The following is a 27,964-nucleotide window of genomic DNA, read 5'->3' as shown; positions in this document are numbered from 1 at the left end:
CATGCTGAATATTTTTAAATGGGAAGGCCCCTTTTTATTAAACTTGTACATTTTACTTTCTTCCTTTCAGAATCCTAATAATAAAAAAAGCCATGTTTCTGCTTACTTAAAAAAACAACAACAAACAAACTCTGAAAACATCACTTTTGTGATGGGAAAGGAGGCAACAGGATTCAACATAAGCGAAGAAAACTACACCTGGAGCAAAGGAAGAAATCGAAGAGGAACCGACTCGGGTGGAGGCCAGACCACCTGCACTGTGCACAGAGCTTCACTGAGAGGACTTCTAAAGCAAACCCATCTGGTCGGCCAGGGAGCAGCCCTCTCACCTTCTGGAAGAACAAACAGACCAAAAGCCCTAATGATCGTGCAAGTACAAATCAATCGCTCTATTTGAAAAAGCACGCACGCGTCGACACTTGTCTCCCCTCCCTTCCCAGATTCTCATCAGCAGGGGGTTGGGGGGCAGCCCCTTGGCAGCGGGGGTTCACAGGACGTAAGAGTTCTTCACCAGCTGCTCCTTGTCATCCCCAGAGCTCCAGACGGTGCGGAGGGTGCGCTCCTGGTTCCTGCGCGCCACCCTGATCAGGCAGACCACGGAGGCTCCCAGCAAGAGGATCAGGACCATCACGAACAGCCCCACCAGGACCACCACTGTGGATGAGAGAGAGGCCTCAGAACTTGGGCGGGGACCAGGGGGCCACAACCGGTGTCCTCGGGAGCTCAGGAGGAGGACCAACAGCCCTTGGGCCACATGTCCCCCCGCCCCAACCCAGGAAGCCTGACAGGAAGTCGAGTCCTCAAGAGAGTCCCTACAGTCTTGAGAAATAGGTTTCTAAAAATTGGAGGTGCTATGCGAGGTGCACACAGAGTGGCTATTTGTGTTTCTTCTTTTTGAACAACAAAATATCCTCACTTCAACTCTATCTCCCTACCACCTCTCTGGGGCAACCTGTACAGGAAAAGCACCCATCTCTGGCGTGGGTGTATAAACACGCCCCTCCCCCAACCAGCCCAGAGAAAGATGTGGCCCGGCAGGTTGCTGGGGTGGTGGCCTGTGGAACGAGGGATGGGCACGGGTCTATTCGGAGCAGGGCCAGGAGGGGACCCTCACACTCCTAATTGCCCAGACAAATCTGGCAGTGGTTGCCCCACTGCAGTCCCACGGGTCAATTAAGAGGCTTTTTCTTCAGGCGAGGCTCCCCTTAAGAAATGCGGTCTGGTAGCAGTTGCCCAGCTACCTCTCCCCGTGTAGCTGCAGAACCAGACAAGGTTAATTCCCTCCCCATCTCCCACCCTCCAGACCCCGATGCCTGGCCAACCAGGTTCCAGCTTCATCCCTTTTCTAAAGGGGGGCAGACACACAGGCCAGGTCTGAACAGGAAACAGGTGGAAAGCGGCCAAACCAGCATGGCAAGTCTTTTGTGCAAACACTATCATCCATGATTAGGGCTCAGAATCAGAGACAAAAGCGAGAGAAGGCCCAGCCTCCTTGCCAGACCAGCCTGGGTGGGGACAACAGCGCTGCTGGGGGCTGGGGCCCACCCACTGCGAGGGCTCCGCGCTCCTCGGTGCCACCCAAGGCCAGCGATGAACACACCAGGGCGGCAAAGCTCCCCCAACCTGCACTTAATCTCAGGCCTGAGTGCTGCAGGTCCCGCATGCCTAAGCAGGAGGAAGTGTCCCTCGGTCGCCCTCGGGGCTGTGGGGAAGAGACGACCACATTTCTAACCCCCGTTTATGTAAGCCGCACCATGGGACATACGTCTACAGCACGTTCCAAGCCGCCTAGCCATTCTCATGCAGAAACGTGGCTTTTTAACAAAAGATGTGGACAGTGAAGGATGACGTGTCCAAGACAACATGAGGCCACAAAGACAGCCGAGTTCAGCCAAGGCAGGCAGGTGGAGAGGGGCAAGAGGCCATTTACCTTTACTGCCGAGGGGCAGGGCAGGATACAACTGCTTGCCTGGAAGAAAACACACAACCCTGAGGTCAGCTCTCAGCCCTCCTTTGCTCAGAGTGGCAGCCACGAGAGGCCTCCCCTTGGTCCTGGGCCTTCAAGGGGAGCTCTAGCTAAGCGACTTCTTCCAGTTCTTCAGAGGGTTCTGAGGCCTTGCCACCCCAGTAGGGACATATCTGCCCAACAGCTGGGGCCAAAGCCACCCCCTCCCTACTAGGGAGTCAGAAAAAGGTGAGGATAAGAGTCCAGAGGACAAGGAGAGGGACTGGGTCCTCCTGGGAGGGTCCCCCTGCCCATGGCTGTGTCTTGGATTGAGGCCCTAGGCAGACTCACCGAAGCACTGCTGCATGCACTCCTCCTTGGAGCGATAGTTGTTTTTATTGCCCCGGCATCCTCCGTAGATGAAGTTATCACAAGAGTTCTCCTCGGCATTAAAGTACCAACGTGGGAAGGCTGCGCGGCAAGGCCCAGTGACGGCCTTGGCAATGCAGTGTTCTGGGAGCGAGACAGCCCAAGGGGCACGAATTAGCAGGGCCCAGGAGAGGTGACTGGAGCTGGAATGCTCCTAAGCAATCATATGGCTGCTGGCCCATGGGGAAAACCTCTCTCTGCTAAAAGAAACTGGTTAATTGCAGGCATGGCCAGTCTGGCCCACATTTTCAGATGCCTCTCTCTTTACACAGTAGCATAACCAGACTACGGTTATGGAGGTTACTCTATGTCAGTGACTGTTGTAGGCACTCAATCTGTGTGAGCTCTGAAAGGTCTGAACCAGGCCACTCATTTCAATCTCAGGGCTCGGGGGTAGAGCTAGTTACCTGCCCCACAGCGCAGCTGCTGGCAGGCAGGGCAAACTTCTCCAAGGGCATGCTGTGGGCCCACCCTGCTTCCTGTGCCCCGGGGCATCCTCTCGAGTCCTAGTACCCAGGAAAGGTCGGGAAGCCCTGCTCCACCATATCCTTAATAGAAACCCTCAAGTGTGTCTCAATTCCCAACTAAGTAAGAAAACGTGTTTTTTAAAAAGTTGTACCTTCATAGCTGAAAATATCACCGGAGAGGTCATCAGAATCCTGCCTTCTGGGAACTGAAACACAAACATCCATGTCTCCACGTCAGGGAGGCCGGAATGGACACAGGACATGTGACCTAGCTGGGGCTGAGTCGAAAGGGGCCCACTGAGGGAGCGTGGACTCTCTGGCACCTGGAAGGGAGGGAGTGGAGTCCCTCTGCGTGGGCAGCTCTGCTCATCACCTCTCAGTCCTAATGCGCTCTACAGCGCCTCCAGCACATGGCTGGACGGGGGTGCCTGCTCGGCAGGTCAGGGGTTACTATGGAAACCAATCCCAGCCACAATTTCTGGGTTGATGAGAAAGACCAGAGGTATAGGAGGTCACTTATTCTCTTGGGGAAATTTTCTTCTGAAACAGGACAGACACCAGAGTTATGAATCCAGTGCCCCATGGCTCTGGATGACCTCGCAGAGGCCAGTTCGAGAATAAACAATGAACCCAGGCAAAGCGGTAGCCAGGAGTCACAGGAATCCTAGCCTATGGAAACTGGAAAGTGCCTCTAACCTTAACTCTCAGCATTCTGCCAACTGGTTGACTGCTAAACTAATAAATGGTTACTCGCATGTGGGCGCTGAGGCCAGAGTCAAAGGACCAGAATCAAGACTGCAACCAGTGTATGGCCACTGGCTGACTGGGGCCATCCTCAAAGGGGGTGAGGGCGGACTCCCTCCCTCCACAGCAGGACTCCACCGGCAGAACCCACTGCCTGGGGACTGGCCTTGCTGGTGCATCTGGGCCACTCACCCCAGGCTCCTGAGGCAGAGTCCTTTAAGCATAAACAAAGAATGGGGCAGCTGTTCTCAGCACTACAAAGCAAGCTAACACAAAGAGATCAAGGACTGCAGTGGGAAGGGAGGCGGGGTGGCAGAGGACAGAGGATTCAGCACAGGGAGGGAGATGGACCGGCAAGGATGACAGAGAGCAAAGGAGAAGCGGCAAGGAGTGGGGATGGGCAGTGAAGACTTGAAGCCTGAGCCACGTGCAGCGGTAGCACACCCCCGCCCCCAGGAGGGAGCACTGTGGAGTCCCTCAGCCCTTCCTGTCTGCAGGACAATGCGAACTCCCCAGCGTGAGGAGGCGGCCAGGAGCCAGAAGCTGGCAGCCCCAGCCTGCCAATCCTGCGTCAACAGAACCAGGAGGAGGAAGCCCTGGTATAACTCCCAAATGACAAACGTCCTTTCATATTAGCCATCTGGATGGTCCTCATTCCATCTCGGGTCTTTTTTAAAACCTACCACTTGGGACAGAGGAATCTGCTTTATCCCTGGTCCGCTCATCAGTGGTGTTCTCTGCAAGGGGACAAACAAACAGCACAGTGAGAAAGGGCACCTCTAAGATCGCTGGTGAAACAAAACAGACTGCATCCCTGAGCAGGCCTGGTCCTGTGGGCCTCTCACAGACTCCCATTTCTCCTTTATGTGGGCCCTTCAGAGTGCATGCTGGACCACAAACCTGCCAGAACTTGGAAAATAAGGAACCAAGACTGTCCTTGTGGGTTAAACATTAAGATCAACCAGCTGGAAATCAAAGCAAAGACGTGTGAAGTGACATTATAATAAGACAGAATGGCTTCCAGGGCCAAATAACCTGTTGAACTGTATTAACTCACGAAGTGAATTAAAAACTGAAGGGCATGCTCAGCACTGGGAATGCACGCACTTCCTGCCACCAACCCATGCACTTAAAGCTGTTAACATGGTCAATTGTATGCTATGTATATTTTCTCTCTCACACACACACAAAGCTAAGAGGGTGGGTGGACAGGCTAGCCATTTAAGGAAGTGCAAAAAAGGGAGGGCTGGCAGGGTGCAGGAGGGAGGAGCCCTCCCCTGTGCAGAGGCGTGGGGCTGGTCTAACCTGATGCCACTGCACACTCGCATACAAACCAGCTCTCCTGGCCCCGCCCCAGCCCTCATCAAGCAATCTTTTGGGAATCTGGCTGAGCTCTGTCTACGCAGAATAAAGCGTAGACTACATGGGAGAGTCAGGTCCCTTCAGCGGCTTTGGTTCTCATTATAATTAATTAATCGGTTGGTAATGAACTGTCATTCTCATTCGGCTCCCCGCAGAGCTCGCCTGCCTGGGAGGGAATCTGCTGGCAAGGCCTCCGTGAGTGACTTGTTGCCCAGTCGTCGCCCTGGCAGTTCCAGTTCTCCTTGCAGACTCACGAGAGAACGCCTCAGGAGCTGTGTCGTGCAGCCATGCTCAGGTGCCAGCAAATGGGTTTTCTGGGACCTCCAGGCTGGGGCCAGACTCTGACCTTTAGGAAGACAGCTGTCTGCCTTCTGCCAGCAAAACACTACACCCCATGGCCCTCAGCAGAGACATTCCATCTTATGTCCGCTGTTCACTGCTTGTGTTCTTAAAACTGAACTCCCCCTCGAGAAACCAAGGAGTAACCAGAACGGCATGTGCATTTGCTACTGTCAACTCTATTTTTTTTTTTTAATGTAGACCATTTTCAAAGTCTTTATTGAATGTGTTACAATATTGCTTCTGTTTTATGCGCTTTGGTTTTTTGGACCAGGAGGCATATGGGATCTCAGCCTCCCAACCAGGGATTGAACTCATGCCCCTGTACTGCAAGGTGAAATCTTAACCACTGGATCACCAGGGAAGTCCCATACTGTGAACTCTTGATAGGGAGAGGACAGGAAAGGTAGCAAAAAACATTTCCTCTTAATTCCTTCCCCGGCACTGGATCACAGCTTGTAACAGAAAATTACATACAATAAATGGTATTTTCCTTACTCACCATTTGGTGAGATTGCCAGTCACCCCCTAAAAAATGAGGGGCTCACTCACAATCCAAAAATAGTACCAGCCCCCTTGGCTCTCCAGACACGTGCTGAGCGCTGAGCACTTGCTGGGCACATAAAGATGAGTAAAACACTCCTCTAGGCACTGGGTCTCAGCTGGGCTCGTGCGCCTGGGCGCTGCTATAAACCTCAGGCCACAGCCAAGGCCACTGCTGCTGTCCTCTCTTTACGCACATAACTTTAATTCACTTATGTGATTTCTGAATGCAGAGCTCAAAGCCAACAGAGGGTACAGCCAGTGCAGGAGGAGATACAAACGCTTGGCGCAGGCTCCCGGGTGGCGGGGCTGTGAGCGCTGAGGGTGCCACAAGCACTTTCTGACCCAGAATCACAATCCAGGTGCTACCAGCGATGCCAAGCTGTCAGGAAAGGATGTAAGAAGTCCCATGACAATGAAAGAAGCAGCCAGTGAAAATCTTTAACAGACAGTTTGGCTGGCCAAATCCTCAGGTCTCTGGAACACTTGGGAGGGATCAGGCCCCAGAGGGCCAACATCTCACTGCCATCAGGTCTCAAGGAGTCCCCCGAGGCTGTGTTCAGAGCTGGCACATGCTGTGGTGGGGCTTAGGTTTTTATTTAAACTGGGAGGCTCACAGGGTCAATGTGACTGCACAGAAGTCCTCACTGAAGACTGGGACAAGGATGGATTCCAGAAGTGTGTTCTAGTTTTAACTTGATTCATTACTCGGCTGGCTGGCTGAGCTCCTTAAGTCATTTGTTCCAAAGGTAAAAATAACCCAAAGGCCCAGGGCACAAGGGGGCTGCCTGTCTGAGCAGACCTGGCGTGGCGTGGAATGTGCATTCACTAGTGGGAGGAAGGATGCTGGGGGGGAGAAGCAGTTGTATCCCCCTTCCCCTGGCTCTAGAAGAGGGGGAAGGGTACCGCCGTGAAACCGCCGTGTGTGTGTGACCTTCACACTGGGCCAGCTTCTTCTGCTTTTAAAAATATCTCCCAGTTTCAGCCATGAAGAACTAGCAAAGAGCAAAAGACACCTACGACCCAGTTAATAAGGTGTCTCGAGATAACACGAAGTTAAAAGACGCCTGCTCCTTGGAAGGGAAGCTATGACAAACCTAGACAGCGTGTTACAAAGCAAACTCCGGGACTTCCCTGGTGGTTAGTGACTAGGACTCAGCGCTCCCAGTGCAGGGCGTCTAGGTTTGATTCCTGGTCAGGAAACTAGATCCCACGTGCCACAACTAACACCTGATGCAGACAAATTAATAAATATGTATTTTTTAAAAGTAGAGACGTCACTTTGTTGACAAAGGTCCATATGGTCAAAGCCATGGTTTTTCCAATAGTCACATATGGATGTGAGAGTTGGTCCATAAAGAAGGCTGAATGCCAAAGAATTGATGCTTTCGAATTGTGGTGCTGAAGAAGACTCGTGAGAGTCCCTTCAACAACAAGGAGAACAAACCAGTCAATCCTAAAGGAAATCAACTCTCAACATTCATTAGAAAGACTGATGGTGACACTCCAATACTTCGGCCACCTGATGCAAAGAGCCGACTCACTGGAAAAGATCCTGATGTTGGGAAAGACTGAAGGCAAAGAGGAGGAGGCAGAGGATGAGACAGTTAGATGGCATCACCAGCTCAGTGGACATGAATTTAAGCCAACTCCAGGAGATAGTGGAGGACAGAAGAGCCTGGTGTGCTGCAGTCCATGGGGTCTCAAAGAGTCAGACACAGCTTAATGACCGAGAAACAGCAACAGGTGATAAAACCTCCCCAACAGCACTGTCTTACCTGTGACACCAGCACACTTCGCAAGACACTCCTCCTTGGTCATGTAATTATTGTCATTCCTGTCACAGCCTCCATACACAAACTGCTGGCAGGATCCGTCAGTAACATTGTACCACCACCGAGGGAAGGAGGCCCGGCATCTTCCCACTTTCTTGGGAAGGTGGCAAAAATCTAGAACACAACCAGAGACCATGCTTAGCAGGGCAATTCAGGCAAGAGAGAACACACACAGCCCTGGAGGAAGAGGCCTACAGCTTTCCAGAGCGTTAAGTCCCAGCAGCTCCTCTGTGAGCCATTTCTGAAGTGTCGCCATCAGACCTGCTTAGGGATTCCTTCTTTGTATAGGAAAAAAAGGCATCATCTAACAACAAAGATACCGACTACCCAACTGCACTGAATGTCAGTTGTGTGCTGATACTGCCCCTGCCCCATTATCAGACACACACCCACCCAGTACAGAAGCTGGACTTCAGAGGCAAAACACCAGACTGCAGCAGGATCCTTCTGGATATGTGCCTGTCTCACCGGGCCAAGGGGAGCTTAGCACTCAAAGGCTAGAGCTGGTCAGGAAGGACGCGCACAGCATGGTGCTCTTAGCAACCCAGAAGGACCTTTCCTAACTTCTCCTATCTACTCTCTGCCAAGACTGGCCACTTCACAGTCGAGTTACCACTAGAGCCTCAGAAAGAAGCTCCCGAATGTTAGTTCCCCCCACCGCCAACCCTTCAAAGGCAACTCAGGTCGCTCCTTTCTTCCAGCGTTTATAATGGCTCCTATCTTGATGGTCTGGAGTTACAAGGTGCCTCCAAATCTAGCCCCGCTTCGGTACAAGGGAAACAGAACAAAGTTATAAAATTCCAGCCAGATACATTTGTCTACAGAAAGCCTAGAGATCTGCTCGCTCTCTTTTTAAATATTAATTAATTTCTGGCTGAGCTGGGTCTTTGTTGCTGCAGGCGGGTTTTCCCTGGTTGTGGCAAGCAGGGGTTACTCTCTAGGTGCAAGGCTTAGGCATCTCATGTCAGGCTCACAGGCCCTAGAGTGCGGGCTCAGTAGTTATGGTGCGTGGGCTTAGCTGCCCCATAGCACATGGGATCCTCCTAGAGCAGGGATTGAACCCATGTCCCCAGCACTGAAAGGTAGATTCTTAACCACTGGACCACCAGGGAAGTCCCTCTGCTCTCTCTCTTGAAAAGGGAGAGATAAACAAGTGCTGGAGACAATACCTCTACTAGAATGACCATTTCTTCTGGAGGAATTGGGAGGGTTGAAAGCAACCTGAAAAGGGAAGTCACCTGATCGTGTGGTTCAGTGTCTGCTCTGCACTCCCATGTCACCCCTTTCTGGGATCACGAACCTACATCACCTCTGCCTCCACCCTGGTCTCCTACATCTCTGAAGTGAACTGAAGTCGTGTCCGACTCTTCGTAACCCCATGCACTGTAGCTTACCATGCTCCTCCGTCCACGGAATTTTCCAGGCAAGAGTACTGCAGTGGGGTGCCATTTCCTTCTCCATTTCCGACCCAGGAATGAAACCCAGGTCTCCCACATTATAGGCATACGCTTTACCATCTGAGCCACCAGGGAAGTCCTACATCTCTGCCTTCTTGCATAAGGGAATTGCAACCTGCCTAAGGCCCAGCACAGGGCGCTTCCTAAACATCTCAAACACAACCATCCCAGGGCCCAAAACTTGGGTTATATGTTGCCAGTGACTTCTCCCCAGTTGTTCTCAGCCTTGCTAGGTTTATCTCACTGAGCGGAAGCCTTTCAAAGCAGAGACAGCAGCATCTGTGCTTCTGCTGCATCTCCCAAAATGCGGGCAGGAAACCAAACGTTCCACAAGACATCTGTCTACGGGCAAAAAAGGCTGGTACTATGCCAAACAAACAAACATCCCCAAGGAACTCCAATAAATCACAGGTAACTAGCAGAGCAGAAAAAGCATACTCTGAAGTAAAAAAAATCTCTGTTAATGTGCAAGCAACCATCACCAAAATCATCAGCTAAAAAGTACCTTATCTGGACACTTCATATGAATGGAATCATACAATATGTCCAGAAAAGGCAAACCAAGAGAGACAGGAAGTAAGATTAGTGTTTGCCTGGTGCTGGGGGGTGGGGGTGGGGGTGGGGTGGTGGAGAATGACTGCAAATGGGGATGATGGAAATGTTCTAAAATTGGATTGTAGGGATGGTTGTACAACTCTGTAAATGTACCATTGGGTTGTATGCCTATAATAACTGATTTTATGGTATATAAATAACAAATCAGTTTTGTTTGTTGTTGTTTTAAAGAGGCTCAGACCCCTTTTGTCCATATAACTGCATCAACCAGAACCAGCTGGGTGTGCACCCCAAACAGGCATTTTTGACAATGTGCCCAAAGTCACAAAACAAACACCATCAACAAGGCCCAGGGAAGACACAGCAGAAGAGTTCTCTGGTGTATGTTTCTGCCCAACCCACCAGGCTGTCAAAGGCCAGAAGCAGCACTGCTATCAACATGACAAGCTGGAGAGGACCCAGACAGGAGCCCCTATGACCCCAAACTGAAAACATTAGGGCAGAGGCACCCAACTGCTGCCGAGGTGTGGCAGCTGCCTGTCCAATGCCCTGCCAAGCTGAGAGCCTTGAAGACCACTGACTGCTTGGTGTCCTTGCTTCCCAAGCAGCTGTTAGGGAAATGAAAATGGAAGCAGTCTTGTTCAGGCTTCAGAAGCAGGAGAGCAGGCCTCTATTGTCTTCTGACCCTGCCTGTACTACCCGCCTGCTTTCAAAAACACCAACTGTTATCAGCAAGTCAAGAGGCACTTTAGATGAGAGAGGGAGCAGGTCTCGGCCAGCCCCTGGGTCCAGAAAATCCTGTGACTCACCAGGTGAAACAAAAAGCATTGTAAAACTTAAAAACAGAGCTACAAGTTTTGCAGGCAAACTGACCAGGATATCAGTTTGCAGCCTGGGATTACAAATGGGAGCCCCCCAAAACTGCAATTTGCAGCCTCATCAACAAAGCGGATGCACTATCTCCAGGCGGCTGTTAACAAGCGACTTCCCAGCGCTGCTGAGGTCTGAATGCTGGTGGGCCCAATTTGGTGATGTACATACACACTGTAACTCTTCCCTATTGTTTCTATTTCTCTTTTCTTTTAATGACTGTGTAGTAAAATTAAGTTAAATAACCCTCTATTAAATACTGAAATTGTTTATTGTGTGTGACAAATAAAGGCTTCTTTTGTTAACAAACCCTTCAAATCTAAAACAAAAGCAAAACTTCCAAAAGCTTCAGGTATGGTCTTTTAAACAAAAATACCTGAAAAAGGAATTGTATGCTTTAAATGGGTTGACTGTGCGGACTGTGAATTACGTCTCAGTTGAAACAAACACCTGAGAGGGGCCGAACGGAGCTCAAGGCAGGGTTGCCGGGAACTGTCAGATGCCACAGAAGGGTGACCACAGTATAAAGAATGGGAATTGGGTGGCTTTTCATAAGCAAGGATGCCAGATACTTCTGCCAGATGTTCTGTGCAGGTACAGAAACCTGAGGGTGCATAAAGAGGAGGAGGGAGAAAGCTTATCCAGGGATGGACAGTAGCTACCCTGGTGAAATAAACACTGCCTGGAATCTGGCCTCTTCTTTGGAGGCTCAGACAGGCACTCTTAGTGCCCCAGGGCTGAAGAGGCACAGGGATGCTGATTTTGGTAACAAAGCACACTGAGGAAACTGAGAAAATAACTGTCCAGCAGGGTGGATGTGTGCCAACATACGACCTCGGAAAGCCAGCTGACATGAAACAGGTCACTCGGCGTCTGAGTAAGGCAGTTTTCTGGAGGATTCCTATGAAGATCCACTCTGCTGGGATCTACCAGGTGGACTAGAGGCTCTCAGGAGACGGCTCAGGATGCGCATTGGTCAAGAGAGCGTGGTCAAGGTCTGCGTCTGAACACTTACTTTTCTAACTGCCGCCACGAACCAATGCCGCTTCCTGACCGGAACGCTCTTTCTGTAGATGTGATGGTTCCTTCCTTACGAACTTTGTGGGACTGAGAGGCCATTCTGTCTCAGCTGCTCATATCTGCTGTCAATGATCACACACTGATCTCACGGTTTAAGTTTTGGAAGCAGCCTTATTTTCAGGTTCCTTGGGTGGAGTAGGAGGGGATGGGGGTGGCTTCATTTTTGTCCCGGGGAATTTAGAAATGTCTGTTTAAGAGAAGCTCAGTGGATAGAGTATTTGCCTGCAGTGCAGGAGACCTGGGTTTGATCCCTGGGTCCGGAAGATCTCCTGGAGAAGGAAATGGCTACCCACTCCAGTATTCTTGCCTGGAAAACCCCATGGATAGACAAGCCTGGTGGGCTGCAGTCCATGGGGTCACAAAGAGTCAGGCACGACTGAACGACTAACACACCCACCTGCTGCACTAAAGACGTAGTATATATGGAAAGACATAATGTTGACAATTGTTGAAGGTGAGTGATGGTCTATGGGAGCTCATAAACCTGCTTCTACTACTTCGTGTACACTTGGAAATTCCTGTAATAAAAACAGAAAGAAGCTAATCTCTTTTTAAAATAAATTCGAACAAAGTAAAAGAGCTCTAAGTAGCAGATTAGTTGGCCAAAGCTAGGTTCGACCAAGATGAAATTTAACCACACAGCTACTGTGTCAAGACAGAGTACCTTCTGTGAGGAGGGAGGCTCCCTGTCAAATGGAATGGAGAAGAGTCCATTTTGCTGCATGCCTTTCCTAACTAAATTGCTTTTCGGCTTCTACGATACACATTTTTACTCTCTAGGCTTAAGGAAATGATCTTATGAAGGAGGTTTTTTTTGTTTGTTTGGTTTTGTTTCAAAGGAGAGAATGTTCCTTTAGGAAACACAGGTCACATGTTCTTTACCTCACTCCAAATCACATCGATGCATTCTCTCTTCTGTTGTACAAAGAGCCAGAAATACTTTAGTATATAAGATGACTTCCATGACTTATCAGCTTCCTTAGAAAAAGCTTCCAAAAAGTCAGAATACTATCTTTGGTAGACTCAGCTTAAAATCAAAATGCAGAGCATGGATTATTTCTTGACAGTCCATTTCACTGCCTTCACTAAGCTAGATGCCGGGCACGTTATGTGCGCTATTTCTAATAGTCATGATAAAAACTGACTCATGCGGTAACACCCACCTCCCTTTACAAATGAGAACACTCTGGGCAGGTTAACCTAAGCAAGCAGCAGAGCTGGATCTGAAATCAAACTGATCTGATCAGACAGCTCAGGCACAAACTTAAGGACCCCTTTGATGGAAAGAAAGAAAAAGCAACTGCAGTGACAGGCAGTGGGAAAAACAGGAAACTGAAGTTGCCTAAAAGCCAAAACATTCCTCAAGGCTTCATCACAACTGGAGGCCAGGCCTTCTGCTAGGTCTTTTCATGGTCCCAATGACAGGGTCACTGATAGCACCATACCAAACAACTGCCCCGGGCTGAGAGGACTTGGGTGGACAATTTTCAGCAAGTTATTCCTTAATAACTGTTACTGTTAAGAGATGACATTTTGGTCTCAGAATAGTTTTGGGAAACAATCATGAAAAATGTTGTTTCAAGTCCTATTTCTATGCTCAACAATGTTAGTGCAAAATTAAATACGTTCCGTTAAGTTTTCAAAACGGAGGGTAAAAAAGAAGAAAAAAAAACGGGGAAAAGCTGAGGGGCGCCAAATTTGGATACGTTTGCTTCAGAATACGAAAAAATGGGAAAGAGTAACACGGTCTTGGAAAAGCATCAAAAATGGTTAAAGTCACACATTATCTGAAATAGGAATCTAAATTACAAAACCCTGGCAGGCATTTTGACATTAGCTGTTACAAAATTGCCAAACAGACAGGTCTTTGTCATAGAAAACAGGTTTTTCTGGTTCTGAAGTCACTCGAGCTTTAACCAAAATAAGGAGCCAATGGCTTAGACGTGCTCTACTTCACTCTACCTGCTAGAATGACCTGCTACCTTCTAACAAGGACATCACAGACATTTTAAGCTCCCAGGCACTACTAACCCAACCTAATTTTACAGGCCTCAGAAGATGGTATCCAATCATTCTTCAGAAATGCACAGTTACAGCTGTCCCTACTGAAGAGTTTAATATATTTCAAATATTTTGAAAATTACAGAAAATGTCACAACACTGGTACACCGAATTCTCAGTTTTATGAAATTCTTACATTTTAAGGACCAAAACATGACAGAGCTGAAACCCTTTGTGCAGCCCCTCACTTCAGTCCCACTTGTTCTCTCTCCCCTAAATTAACAACCACCTTGAACTTAGCATTTTCTTTTATTCATGTTTTTTATACCCATTCAGAGTCAGCTTACTTACACAACAAGCAAAAACAACGCTCCTGAGACTCTAGTCCTTGACACACTTTTTACTCCTGTGGGTGTTATACACTGAAAAACACCAACTTACTGCCTCACTGTTTCCTAATAAGAAAACCCTGGATCAAAAAAAAGAAAGCCCTGGATCATCTCACAAGCTCGGACCCACTCATGAAATGGTCCTTTTCTTCCCCCGATCTGTTTTCTCTACAGCAAACGTCAATACACTTTTTTAAGATGGGCCAGATAGTAAATACAGCCAGAACAGTGTGAAATAAGGCAAAACAATGGAAAAAATTATGACTGTTCCATGACCTTTAAGATAAAAAAGAAAAACCTGTGGGTTACAAATGCATAGGATAAAAAATAACAAAATGAATATTTATTTAGTTCACTGTAAGTTAAAACATTAGAAACTTGAGAATTGAAGTGTTAATTTTCTTTGTAAATAAGTACTTTGTAAATAAGGGCTTCCCTTGTGGCTCAGCTGGTAAAAAATCCACCTGCAATGCTGGAGACCTGGGTTCAATCCCTGAGTTGGGAAGATCCCCTGGAGAAGGGAAAGGCTACCCACTCCAGTATTCTGGCCTGGACAGTCCACGGGGTTGCAAAGAGTCGGACACAATCAAGCAAGCAAAGAAGCAAGCAAACTCACCAAGAGTAGTGTGAATTGTACTTGCAAAGGTCTTTAGTCATATACGTACTGATACGAGGCCAGTTTCTTTTCAGTTCACCTTAGAGTAAGTGTCATACCTCTCTCTGGGTTTGGGTCAGCTTCTAACCTTTCATGCTTTGCTCTATCAATGCCATGAAACCTCTCGGAGAGTTGCCTGGCATTCTGTCCAAGGTTCGGCGAGCGTGACTTCCACACACAGAACACCATCCTTTTTTGTCCCAACTACTCTCTTCATGCCTGTGAGCCCCTCTGGCTGCACACCGGTCTCGAACGGCAGCAGTGCCCACTCCCACAGCTGGCTCATCCTCTGATCACTCCACTTACGCTCAACCCAAATTTCACATCCAGCGATATCACTTGTCTTCTTTGCTACACTTTGGTCTATTTTGGCCCAATTTCCTCTATCGATCGATCATTTTTGTAAACTGTCGCATTTTCTGTGGAGCAAGGAGATAACACAACTACATGCTTTGCTGTGTATGAGCTGAGTAACACGTGCAGTGACCAGGTACCATGCATGTGTGTCCATGCAAACCAAGGACTGCCTTTATCTCAAGCTTCACGGGTCACACAGTCTAACTAGTCAACTCTGTCATTACAGCACGGAAATAAATGACCACGACTGGCATTCCAATAAAAATTGATTTCATATAATTTTTATGCCATAAAATATTCTTGTGATCTTTTTCAACTATTTAAGGACTTCCCTGTTGATCCAGTAGTTAAGAATCTGCTTGCCAATGCAGGGTACATGGGTTTGATCCTGTGGTGCGGCAACTACTGAAGCCCGAGCACCCTAGAACCTGTGCTCTTCAACTAGAGAAAGCCCAAGTGCCGCAATGAAGACCCGGCACAGCCACCCCCACCACCAAAAAAAGAGCAGAAGCCATACTTAGCGTGCAGGCTGTATGCATGCAGTCACCACGAGCTGGAGTTTGCCAATCAGCTCTTTAGAGAGTGTTTATAAAAACACCCTGCTCAGATTTTCCACATTTACTCCTCCCCCGTCATGTCACAGAACTCAGCAAATCCTATGTGTGGTCAGAAGCTATCACATAGACTCCGAGGGCTCACATTTCTTATGACAACGCGCCCTTTCATCACTAAAACCAGCTCTACTCATTTCATGAAAGCCACATAGAATTCAAAGGATAATGGCCAACAGAAAATGATTTGCTACAATAATACTCAGACATGTGAAAATATTACTTTTACACCAAAAAAAAAAAAAAAGAGGACAGAATACACTTCACTCCTCAGTACCGAAAAGCAAACTAGGAAGAATCCATTATGAGTTTCAAACAACAGGGACAACTATTAGCATACTCACGAAGGGCTTGCTACCCACAAACCTACATTAGCTGAAAATTCACCACTGAATTTTCATGAACATCCTGTTCAGGCTGGTGAAGTAACTTGTGAGACATCCACATACACTACACATATGCTGGTATAGAACTAGGGAGACAAAAGCAAAAGAATGGTTTACATGCAATATTATGATTTTTTTTAACTTTTATTTTAGATATGTGTGTGAATATACCTTTAGGGAAAAGAGACTAAAGGAGGCAGAAGCTTTTCCAGTTTCTTTTTTTCATCGGTATGTTTTAGGATAATTTGAGCAGTATTGTGAATGCACAACTTATTTTTTTTCAGAGTTTTATCTGGATAGTGGATTACAGTCACCCCTTCTGTTTACTTAAATTGTTACATTTTTCATGGTAATGAAATGAATGTATTAAATTCCCCAGTATCTTGAGAATAGTAAGCAACTAACTGCAGATGGTGATTGAAGCCATGAAATTAAAAGACGCTTACTCCTTGAAAGGAAGGTTATGACCAACCTAGACAGCATATTGAAAAGCAGAGACATTACTTTGCCAACAAGGGTCCTTCTAGTCAAGGCTATGGTTTTTCCAGTGGTCATGTATGGATGTGAGAGTTGGACTGTGAAGAAAGCTGAGCGCCGAAGAATTGATGCTTTTGAACTGTGGTGTTGGAGAAGACTCTTGAGAGTCCCTTGGACTGCAAGGAGATCCAACCAGTCCATTCTAAAGGAGATCAGTCCTGGGTGTTAATTGGAAGGACTGATGCTAAAGCTGAAACTCCAGTACTTTGGCTACCTCATACGAAGAGTTGACTCATTGCAAAAGACTCTAATGCTGGGAGGGATTGGGGGCAGGAGGAGAAGGGGACAACAGAGGATGAGATGCCTGGATGGCATCACCAACTTGATGGACATGAGTTTGAGTGAATTCCTGGAGTTGGTGATGGAGAGGGAGGCCTGGCATGCTGCGATTCATGGGGTCATAAAGAGTCAGACACAACTGAGCAACTGAACTGACTGACTGACCCTTCCCTGGTAGCTCAGCTGGTAAAGAATCCATCTGCAATGCAGTAGACCTCGGTTCAATCCCTGGGTTGGGAAAATCCCCTGGAGAAGATAGGCTACCCACTCCAGTATTCTTGGGCTTCCCTGGTGGCTCAGATGGTAAAGAATACATCTGCAATGCGGGAGACCAGGGTTCTATCCCTAGGTTGGGAAGATCTCCAGGAGGAGGGCGTGGTAACCCACCCTAGTAGATTTGCCTGGAGAATCCCTATGGAGAGAGGAGCCTGGCAGGCTACACAAGTCCATGAGGTCATAGAGTCAGACACGATAGAGTGACTAGGCACACCAGTGTCTGGTTATGGGGCTTCCAGGTGACACTAGTGGTAAAAAGAACCCACCTGCCAATGCAGGAGATTTAAGAAGATCCCCTGGAGGAGGAAATGGCAACCCACTCCAGTATTTTTGCCTGGAGAATCCCATGGACAGAGGAGCCTGGAGGGGTACAGTCCATAGGGTCGCTGAGTTGGACACGACTGAAGCAAATTAACACCAATTAGCACACAGTGTTTGGTTAATAGCTCATCTATGTAAATGGGGTGATCATACAATTTATCCTCCAATCAAGACACTTTTCAGAGTGAAAAGGGGTGTTCTTAACAGCCACCCTGGGAAGTACAGTGGCATAAGTTGGAATCCTCTAAGGTAAACTGAGCTGAGTAGCTACATAGAAGGCACCCACTGGGAAGGTAGCCCCTGACCTCCAGGGGTTTACAATTAAGTTAGAGCCACAAGACTGGCTTGGACGGAAGGAAAAAAAGAAAACCACACAAGGTAAACTACTACAATCACACCCTAAATTTAAAGGGCTTGTAAGCCACACAGGGCACAAAGGAAATGAGGAAAAGCTCTGGTATCAGGAAGTGACACAGTAAGAAAAGTCATTTGGCCAAAGTGCAGGGGACAGATTAGAGGACAGAGCCCGCAGGAAGCTGTCCTGCTGAGCGACCAGTGTGTGTAGGAGCCCCTGGCTGCCTCTTATTTGCCCACTGTTTGGGGTTAGGGGTGGGGGTGGGGGCAGCTTTCCTAACCTCCCTGTACGTGTATTTCCTCATTCACAATAAGGAAACAATAATACAAACAACAAAAATGTGTAAACCTCTCAATAAAGCTGGAAAACGCATAAACACAGCATTCTTCAATTCAGCAAGCCCTGTATTCTCTGATTTAGGTCGGGCTAATTAAAAAAAGTTTTTTTTTCAGAGGCTTCTAAATCAGACTCTTGGGAGGCTTGATAAGGCAAAGCTCTGATTACAGACCTATCATATCTGTGACATAATTAGAAATATGTATTTGGTCTCTCCCCACCCCATGTTCCTGATAGAGAGCTCCTAAAACCCTTGGAATTTCTTGAGTGCCATATCATGCTCTACTCTAATATTCGGTTTTCTGACACAAGAACTAAAACCCCAGCGATCTCTGGAGTGGCACAATCGTCTTACTGAATGCCAGTGAGATGACTAGTGGCTGGGGGTGCCCTACAAAGTTTCAGGAACTTCAGGATAGAGGCTGGGGGAATTCCCTGGCAGTCCAGTGGTGAGGGTTCCACACTTTCACTGCAGTGGGCCTGGGTTCAACCTCTGATTGGGGAACTAAGATCCCACAAGCTGTGTGGCACAGCACCCTGCCCCCAAAAAGGATGGGGACTGGGTGCCAGAAAAACCAAGCCTAGATTAAAGGGTTGTATCTTTCAGCCCCACCCCCTATTCTCCAGGGAGTCTGAGTTAATAATCAATCATGCCTACATGATGAAGTTTCAATAAAATATCCCAGCTGAACGGGTGGTGAACACACCCACATGCCAGAAGGGTGGCTCACTCCAAACTCCATAAGGACAGAAACTTGTACACTGGGGGACCCTCCCAGACCTCTGTCTTCACCTGGCTATTCATTTGTATCCTTTATAATAAACTGGTAAATGTGTTTCTCTGAGTTCTGTGGACTATTCTAGCAAACTGGATCTGAGAGGGTTATGGGAACCCTGGAACATTTCAAGTTGGTGAAACTGACAGATGACAACCCTGGGCTTTGATTGGCATCTGAAGGGAGAAGGGTAGTCTTGTGAGACGGAGTCCTTAACCTGCAGGATCTGTGCTCACATCCAGCAGCTTCAGAACTGAGTTAAATTGCCAGACACCCATTCTGAGTCTGCTGAGAATTGCCTGATGTGGAAAAACCCACACATCTTGTATCAAAAATATTTTCTGTAGTAGACAGGAGAGTGTTCTCTTTAAAATCCCTTCAAGATTAAAGGGAAAGCTGAGAATGTTAGCTGAAGAACCAACTTGAGGACATTATAAATATAACTCAGCCCCGGTTGAAGGCCTCTCTGTGTGATTAATATCCATTCTAAATCTAGTTAATATAAAAATGTTTTTTGACAAGTTTGTTAGCAGTAAGTCCCATCTTGTGAGACCTAGACTTTTGCTTACTGCTGTGGAATGCACCATGTATTAGAGGCTATCTTGCAACGGCTTGTCTGGGAAAGGGCATTTGCTCAACGTAACCTGAATTCACTGCTGAGTAATAAAGCAGAGATTCAGTTGGCTTTCCCCCCATATGTCCCACTGAGATAAATTCTGTGGGATTGCAGATGCATCTCTTAAAAACGACTCAAATGAAAAAAAAAAAACAAATGACTCAAATGGAAGGGACTTTTTTGACACTGGGACCAATCATTAAGAGTGTTGTAAAAATTAAAGGCATTTTTTACTCCATTATAAATGCTTAAAACATTTGGCACGAAGCTTTGAATAAGTAGTGTATTTTTATGAAGCCCAGACTGGTGGTGACTGACAGGATAGAGGGGATATAGAAAATCAAAGTACAAACTCCAGTCAGTGAGTTGATCAAAGCAATCCAACCATCACTCTTTCCCTTTGGTTTTCTGCTGTGTAACCACCTGGCATGCCTGCCTGAAGGTATAAAATTCCTTATTTTCACCTGCAGTGAAGTCCTGCAACACTACAATATCGGGAGATTAAGAGGTGGGAGAGAAGAAAATAAGAAACACTATCCGTGATTTGCCTGGTGGCTCAGATGGTAAAGCGTCTGTCTACAATGTGAGAGACCTGGGTTTGATCCCTGGGTTGGGAAGTTCCCTGGAGAAGGAAATGGCAACCCACTCCAGTACTCTTGCCTAGAAAATCGCATGGACGGAGAAGCCTGGTGTCCATGGGGTCGCAAAGAGTCAGACACGACTGAGCGACTTCACTTCACTTTATGCGTTGGTTACCTATTTTGACTTCAAGTTATCTTTTCACCAAGGAATGAGAGACTCACATCTGTGTGAGTGGAGAGGTACTAAACACTGGGGAGGCAGATATTCACCCCTGTTTTAATTCTGCTGGGCCAAATCCCAAAGTTGACATTTATTTCACAATCAGTCTTATTTCAAGGTGATCTATAAATCCACCTGTTTTGGTTAGCTGGATAGGCTCTACATACTTGAGAACTTCTGCTTCTAAGACAGAAAGCTATTACTACCCATGCCTTCCTCTAGGTTCAGGTGCCTGGAAGTTGTCATTATTAGGATAAGTAATTCAGAAACTTTAAAGTTATTTTAAATAGTTTTAACTGCTAGGTATGTACGAGGAGAGAACATTTACAATGACAAACCCAACTTACATTGTAAAACTCATAAAATCTTGTTTTAGATATAAAATCTTGGCATTTTAGATATAAAATATTTAGATATAAAGGTTTACACTCCATAAACCATCATCACAATGCCAGCCACCACTCCTACCCTCTGTCACCTCATATTCATTACTCAAGCAGGACTATAAATTCTACCCTTACCTAAATCTGTAACTAGAATTACAGTGGTCACTCTGAATAATTTCAAACAGTAGTTTCAAAGTCTTTCATGGGCTTTGAACTGTTAATTCACATTCAGGGGTTCTTAACTTTTTTAAAACCTGGGACCATTTTTCAGAAACTGATTATAGCTTATGGGCTATCTACCTAGAACAATGTTTCCCGACCTTTTTTTCTATTATCACCCCCCACCCCCGGAGACTTTTTAGACATTTTCTCTAATCACCCCACTAACACCACAGACATATATGTAGCCCTTTGAAAGGTCAAAAACTATTATACTATCTATTATTCTACCCCACTTCCCGAACATGTCCTAGATTCTAAATGACTGATAAAGAATCACAGGCTTCTGAAGCCAGGGACCGAGGACCCCACTGGTGAGATGATCTCAAACATTTGCCTCATTTCTAAAATAGCTTCCTAGTAATAAAAAAGTGTGCTTCAAATAAACTTTCAAGTAACTTTAACTTCAAAGTTCCTGGGCCTCAGCATCCCTTCATTAGAGTTTTCAAAATTATCTTGTCAGAAACAAGTGAAACGACATTTGTGACCAGCATCAAAAAAGGAGGTCCATAATCCATACACTAATGCTTCTGCGGTCATTTGTGAACTCCTTATTAGTCAGTGACCAATGGGCCATGAAATCTTCCTGGGGTTAATTAAGTCATTTCAGTGTGACCCCTTCAGGGTCTCTCCTGCCTCACATGAATCACAGGCTACCTCATCCCTTATTCAGCCTGTCAGCCTCAGGACATGGTAAACAGAGGTTTGGCTGCCTGGCCAACTACCTGAAGACAAGCCTGAGTGTTGCGAATGACTCAGGAGACAGGTATACACGTCACAGGCTGGCTTTCTCTATTACAGGCTGACTTCTCAAATGCTGACCAGGGTAAGGGTCCACTTTCCCTCAGTGGGCCTGAAGGTAAATCCTTCAATGTTCTTTAAGTATTATCAACATTTCAGCCTCAAAGGCCATGTTTTTAGCACTAAACACACCAAACCTTACCTTCCTTTTTTCTCTTTTTAATCATTGTTTACAGTGCTTCAGGTTTACAGCCAAGTGACTCAGTTTTTCAGATTTTTGTCCATTGTAGGTTATTACACGATACTGAATATCTTCAGTACCAACAGTTCCCTGGGCTACACAGTAGGTCCTTATTGTTTATTTTATACATAGTAAAGGAGATCAACCCTGGGATTTCTTTGGAAGGAATGATGCTAAAGCTGAAGCTCCAGTACTTTGGCCATCTCACGCGAAGAGTTGACTCATTAGAAAAGACTCTGATGCTGGGAGGGATTGGGGGCAGGAGGAGAAGGGGACGACCGAGGATGAGATGGCTGGATGGCATCACGGACTCGATGGACGTCTGAGTGAACTCCGGGAGATGGTAATGGACAGGGTGGCCTGGCGTGCTGCGATTCATGGGGTCACAAAGAGTCGGACACGACTGAGCAACTGAACTGAATGTGTATCTGTTAATCCCCAATTTCTAAGTTATCTTTCCTCCCTACCGTATTTTTCTTTATAGTACTCATTACCAAGTATCTATTCATTGTTTATTTATTGTATTGTCTTCCTCTCATTACAATGTAACTGTCATGGATTGGGGGTGGGGGGGGTTGCCATCTGTTTCATTCAGTGCTTTGTTTCCAGGGCCTAAAACTGTGCCTGGTACTTGGTGGGTGTTTGTGTTGAATAAATCAGTTAATAAATATTTCAAACTGTCCTGGAACCAACCTGTCTTTCCTGAAAATAGAACGAGCGCTTCTATGAAGGATGAAAATAGTGTAAGATGCCACTTTGGAGACCTCTCAGCTGATCACCAACACCAGCTGCAATTTCACTCTTATCTCTCATCCTCTTTTTGACTACCCAGTTTACAACTATTCATAGGGGTGAGGAGAAGAGAAATGAGTGGTGATTAATATGCTTATTGGAGATTTACTGGAAAGTTCACTCTTTCAGTCAAAGTTCTGGAGAAACTAATTAATTCAAGAAGTTGATGCAAATGGAAGATCATGGACTGTCCTGGTGGTCCAGTGGTTAAGAATCCACCTGCCAATGCAAAGGACATGGGTTCGATCCCTGGTCCAGGAAGATCCTATATGCCATGGAGCAACAAAGTCCCCAGGCTCTAGAGCCCATGCTCTGCAACAAGAGAAACCATGGCAATGAGAAGCCCCCAACTGCCACAACTAGAGAAAGCTGGGGCCCAACAGCAAAGACCCAGTGCAACCGAACATAAATAAATAAAATAAAATACACAGAAGATCACTTCAAAGTGCGCTGGAGGCTTTCACATGAATGCTGCCACACTTGTTTCCAGTGGAAATTCCCAAGAATAATCAAAAAAGGGCTATGAGCCAAGGAACCATTAACACAAGTTCTCATGTATAAGTTACTGGCAGTAGGAACTACATTTAACTGACCACTCCCAAAAGGAATTTTTGAGGTTCTATTCTGAAAAGGAATATTATACTATTTGCCCTTGTATTGATCAAAATGATATATCTGCAGGTACTCCAAATACCAGGACTTACCACGCAAGAAGAGATAAAAATCATGCACGTTTGTGGCCACCTGTTAAGGGGTGTTCCCTGAGAATAACAACACACTTACACACACTGAACTGTACAATTTACAAACTATTATGTTTATCTACCTTTGTTTACTAAATGGGGCATATTCTTAATGTGGGAGTCACAACTCAAATGCTCAGAAGATACAGAGGGCAGGCCAGGGGAATAAACACAGAGAGCAGTCTGTGTCCTTTCCAGAAGTACTTGGCACTACCCCAGGGTGCTATGTGGGAGCACTGCGCCAGATCTTCATATTTTTTAGGCACAGCCCCAAATCAAAATATTAAAAAATTCTCAATTCTAGAAACAAGTCACATAAAGCCTGTCTGAGGCCTCCTGGGAACAGCCAGTTTGGTGGGGTTTTTTAAAATAGTTTTATTTACTTTTTACTTTAAAATATTTTGGCTGTGCCACATGGAATGTGGGATCTTAGTTTCCTGACTGGGAATTGAACCCCAGACCCTGCATGGGAAGTGCGGGGTCTTAACCACTAGACCACCAGGGAAGTCTCAGCAGCCAGTTTATAATCTGTGTGTTTCCACGGCAGACTGGCTCTGTCCCTGGATGCTACGAACACCCAGAGATGTATCAACTGTCCCCCACCTCCATCTGCAGAGGTGTGCCTCCAAATGCCCACTACATTCCACACCCCTTCCTATCTGCCTTCTGCCACCCAGTGCCTCACCAACACTGTCTGTCTCGACACCACGTGACTCTCCTACCACTTGCTTATCACCACACCAGCTCCAGACTCCCGAGTTACCCTTCATCCCCATGCATCCTGTTTTGTTGCCATCTCCCTTCCCTCAACTCCCGGAGTCTCTGATACTCATGGCCTATCTTCAGCAAAACCTCTCATTCCCTCAATCTCTTCTCTGAACAGTCTTACCCTAACTGAACCCAGCTTGCCCCTGAAGAGATAGCTTCTCTTGTGCCCTCGCAAGTGGGCACTGCTTCTACACCATTCTCCCTCCACCCTCAACACCCCAGTTATGAATCTCGTCCTTAGAGTAAATCATACCCCACCCTGTGTGTCATTTGCTGACAGTTCAACCCCCCTTGTTTCTCCGTTGATGTTAGCTCCCTGTCGTTCCCACTGTGGCTCTTATCACCATTCTTGGTGATTTCTGTATCCAGATAGGTGCTCCTCCAACCATCCTGGCCTCTTGGTTCCTAGACTTCCTCTCCTCTAGTGATCTTGTCCTCCCCACAGCCGCTCCCCTAGACCTTTCAGAACCTCAGCTTCATGGGTCTCCCTCACTGCTGAGTGTAGTTTATCTTCCTAGTCCATTCTTTTTGAAACCTCAGGTCCAATAACTCACTGGTCCTACCACCTTTCCACTACCCCTCAGCCCCTCATATCTTCACATAGATTGTTCTTTGACCAACCATTATGATCACCCCCTTACACACTCCCCCTCCCTCCATTATATTTATCTGGAGGTACCTGCACAGTTGTGTGTGGCTGGAGAAACACCTCACTCTTAGTGGATGACTTTGCTTCCTGAGAAAAATCAAAGCAATCAGAAGGTGGGCAGAGGAATAAAAACTACTTCTTGTCTCCAAATAAGCCGTTGATTCAGCTCTCATACAAACAGAACTTCAGATAAGCAAGGGCATTAGTTTACCCAGCCAGATAGGAATACTTCTGAAAGGTCAGGAGGTCCAGCCAGCTACAGCAGCTGGGAAAACCACTGGGAACAAGCAGAAAAGGTCTCTGTAGCCAGACCCAGCTTTGTCAATTACTAATGCGTGGCCTTAGGCAAGATTTGTATCTTCACCACCACACTACGTGGTTTCAAGAATTAAACAATGCCTAAGTGCTCAAAGTAAGCAATAGATGTTAGCCCCAAACTCTGTTTTGACAAAAATCCCAGGCCAGCTAACTGGAAGGTATGGGTTTCCTGGCTAACTCAGCCGGTAAAGAATCTAGCCTACAATGCAATAGCCCTGGTTTGATCCCTGGGTTGGGAAGATCCCCTGGAGAAGGGAATGGCTACCCACTCCAGTATCCTTGCCTGGAGAATTCCACGTACTGAGGAGTATATCTAAAAAATGTCCAGAAGGGCTGACAAATTCTAGTTCAGATCACAAGAATGATCAACGCCTGCATTTCTAATTCCCTGGAGCTGAGTCTCTCCCCACAGGCCCTCAACTCACTTTTTCCTCTCTGCCTTGGGCACAGGGAAAATAACAGTCTTCAGAAGTCACCGCAGGAGATGACTTGGTGTACAAACACCAGTGCTTTCTCTTTCTATCCAAAATGCTGGCCTGTAAAGTAACCTGGTTCCTGTCTGCTTTCCCCACTTGGCTTCCTCTTCCAATCTCCCACCTCCCCCTCCACACTCCAGTCGCGCTGGCAGTCTTTTCCTCAAATACCACCAAGCTCATTCCAGCCTCAAGGCCCCTGTACTCCATTGCTTCCAACTGGACAATCATCCCTGAGGCCTCTGTGTCACTGCCACTTGTTCCTTCTTCACATTAGAGCTCAGCTGTCCCTGTCCTCAGGGCGACCTCCCCTGAGAACATGAGCTAAAGTGCCCCCATCATCCCTGTTTGTCTGCTTCTTCCTGTTCAATCACATCTTAGTAATTTAATACTGTGGTAAGTACTCTTTATTTAAATGTTTATTCCCTGTCTCTGTCTATCCCACTAGAGTATCACCTCTCTAAGTGCAAGGACATGGCTTGCCTGAGTCACAAATGGTATTACAGCTTTCAGCACTGCCCTCTGACACATAGCAGGGGCTCAAGAAGTTTTGCTGAATCAACGAATTCTTCTTTCAGGAGGATTATTTTCAAAATCTGCTTGTACTTGTCTGCAGAAGTAAGGTTAAACCAATACTTGTTCAAAAAGATCTTTCAGGCCGAACTTCCGAAGAATTTAGAGGTTTAAATTGGGTCTTACCCTCCACCAACCTCTAAGGACAAATTCAAGCCCAGCTTCTCAATGCCAATATTCTTAAGCCAAGAAGCGCTCCATCCCCGCCCCTTGCACCCCGTGCAAGTTTTCCCTCCCAACATATTTGCTTTTCTTTTCCTTTGAATATCACTGAGAAGCACCTTTGTTCTGGGAGGCGCTCTAATGCAACTGAACCCAGAAAGATTTCTTAGGAGGCTGTGGTCCAATACCCAAAAACACAGGGTGCAGGCTTCAGGCCAACAGGTCAGGTCCCCTAACCCAAGCCCTGTCCTCTGGGGCTGGCCGCCCACCGCGGGCTTTCTTGGGCTTTTTCTTCGCTGGCAGGAAGAGGCTGGTCTTCGGTTCGGTCCCTCACCTCCTTCCTGCCACAGGAAAGGCCACTGCCACTCCTTCTTGGTGAACAGCCCTAAGCCAGTCTCCTCCCTCCTCTACAGGAAACTTTTCCCAGCCCGGCTCTGCCACCCGCCCTCGCTCTCGGGGGCTCCAGAATCTCTTTCTCAAGGTTCAATCCAGCAGGGCTGGCTCCACTACACCCTCCTAAGCTTCACCCAATCGCCCCCAAACTTCCTCCCTCGCGAATTCTCCCTGCTCAGACCTCGCTCCGGCCCTCCTCGTTCCCCAACTTAGCCCCTCCACCCTGCCCCTACCGCCCCGCCTTCGGCCTCTCGACCCTCCACAACCCCCAGGACACCCGCCCGGGCCCTCACCGTGGACGCCACGTTCTTCGTCGGCCGCCTCAGCCCCGGAGAGGAGCAGCGATGCCAGCAGGGCGAGGAGCACCCCGCACCGCCTCGGCTCAGAAAGCTGCGCCATGACGGACTCCGCCCGGCAGCCCAGGGGAGAGGCCTCGAGCCTCTGGTCGTTGGGGTCTCGCGAGCAGGTGCGGGAAGACCCTCTCCACGCACGCGCACGCGCACTGGAGCGCCTTGTGTTCGGGTGCGGGCGCTCGTAGGGGTCTGCGGGGCGCGCCTCTGCCCTCGCCACACAGGAAGTCTCCAGGAAGCCCTTTTCTCTGTCCTTCGGTGTGCGGATACTTTGCTTCCTGTGCCCACGATGATTTTCTCTGCTCCTCAGTCGCCCCAGACTCCCTCTACCCTTCAGAACCCCACCACACCCCCAGACCCTCGGTGGGCGCCAGAGGTAATGGCGGCCGCCTCGAAGCAGCTGTTGAAGGTGGAAGGCCAGGTAGGGGGCGGGGCGCACCTGGTAAGGCGGGACGCGTAGAGCGCAGGCGCAGAGAGCCTGCACCTGAGCGGCCGTACTCCTCACTAGGCGCACCTGGGCCCGCCCCTGGCGCTGAGGTAAGGGCGGGGCTTATATTGGCTCCGCCCCGCGTGAGGCCTAGCCCGGGGCGGTAGGCGCAGGGTGAGCCCTAGGGCTCTTGCTGCCCGTGGGCGTCGGCTTGTTGGGCTTGTTGACCTTGTCCGAGCACCTTCGCTCTTGAACTTGGCCTCTGGGAAATGAGGGTGCAGGCGCGCTCTCACTGGACACCTGTGGGCTTTTTGCCCAGCTTGCTTCAGCCTTCCCATGACGGCAAGGGATTTCTTCTTTCTAAATTCCAACGTTCACTAAGTGCCTCCCCAGCGTTGACCAGTTCC

The 27,964-nt window shown here is 47.7% G+C and overlaps 1 protein-coding gene across 1 annotated transcript; it reads right to left on the bottom strand.

The window, feature by feature from the left end:
* Positions 1-9: 9 nt before the first annotated feature.
* Positions 10-27,936, bottom strand: SPINT2 (serine peptidase inhibitor, Kunitz type 2). Its single transcript, XM_069550650.1, has 7 exons — positions 27,074-27,936; positions 7,608-7,778; positions 4,269-4,322; positions 2,994-3,047; positions 2,297-2,458; positions 1,931-1,969; positions 10-654 (listed from the first exon to the last, which is right to left on the bottom strand). The coding sequence occupies exons 1-7, from the start codon at positions 27,177-27,179 to the stop codon at positions 488-490; spliced, it is 753 nt and encodes a 250-aa protein (XP_069406751.1). The 5' UTR covers positions 27,180-27,936; the 3' UTR covers positions 10-487.
* Between the last annotated feature and the right edge of the window lie 28 nt (positions 27,937-27,964).

The sequence above is a fragment of the Ovis canadensis genome, chromosome 14 (assembly GCF_042477335.2).
Source record: "Ovis canadensis isolate MfBH-ARS-UI-01 breed Bighorn chromosome 14, ARS-UI_OviCan_v2, whole genome shotgun sequence".
Lineage (NCBI taxonomy): Eukaryota > Metazoa > Chordata > Mammalia > Artiodactyla > Bovidae > Ovis > Ovis canadensis.
Note: the sequence above shows the minus strand (reverse complement) of the source record. Positions and strands in the feature narration are given on the sequence as shown.

Excerpts from the sequence above, each read along its gene's own strand:
- SPINT2 (XM_069550650.1), bottom strand. The coding sequence starts at position 27,179 with ATGGCGCAGCTTTCTGAGCCGAGGCGGTGCGGGGTGCTCCTCGCCCTG. Across the intron at positions 7,779-27,073 it reads CGAAGAACGTGGCGTCCACG|ATTTTTGCCACCTTCCCAAG; the intron begins GTGAGGGCCCGG and ends GTTGTGTTCTAG. Across the intron at positions 3,048-4,268 it reads AGATTCCTCTGTCCCAAGTG|TTCCCAGAAGGCAGGATTCT; the intron begins GTAGGTTTTAAA and ends TTTGTGTTTCAG.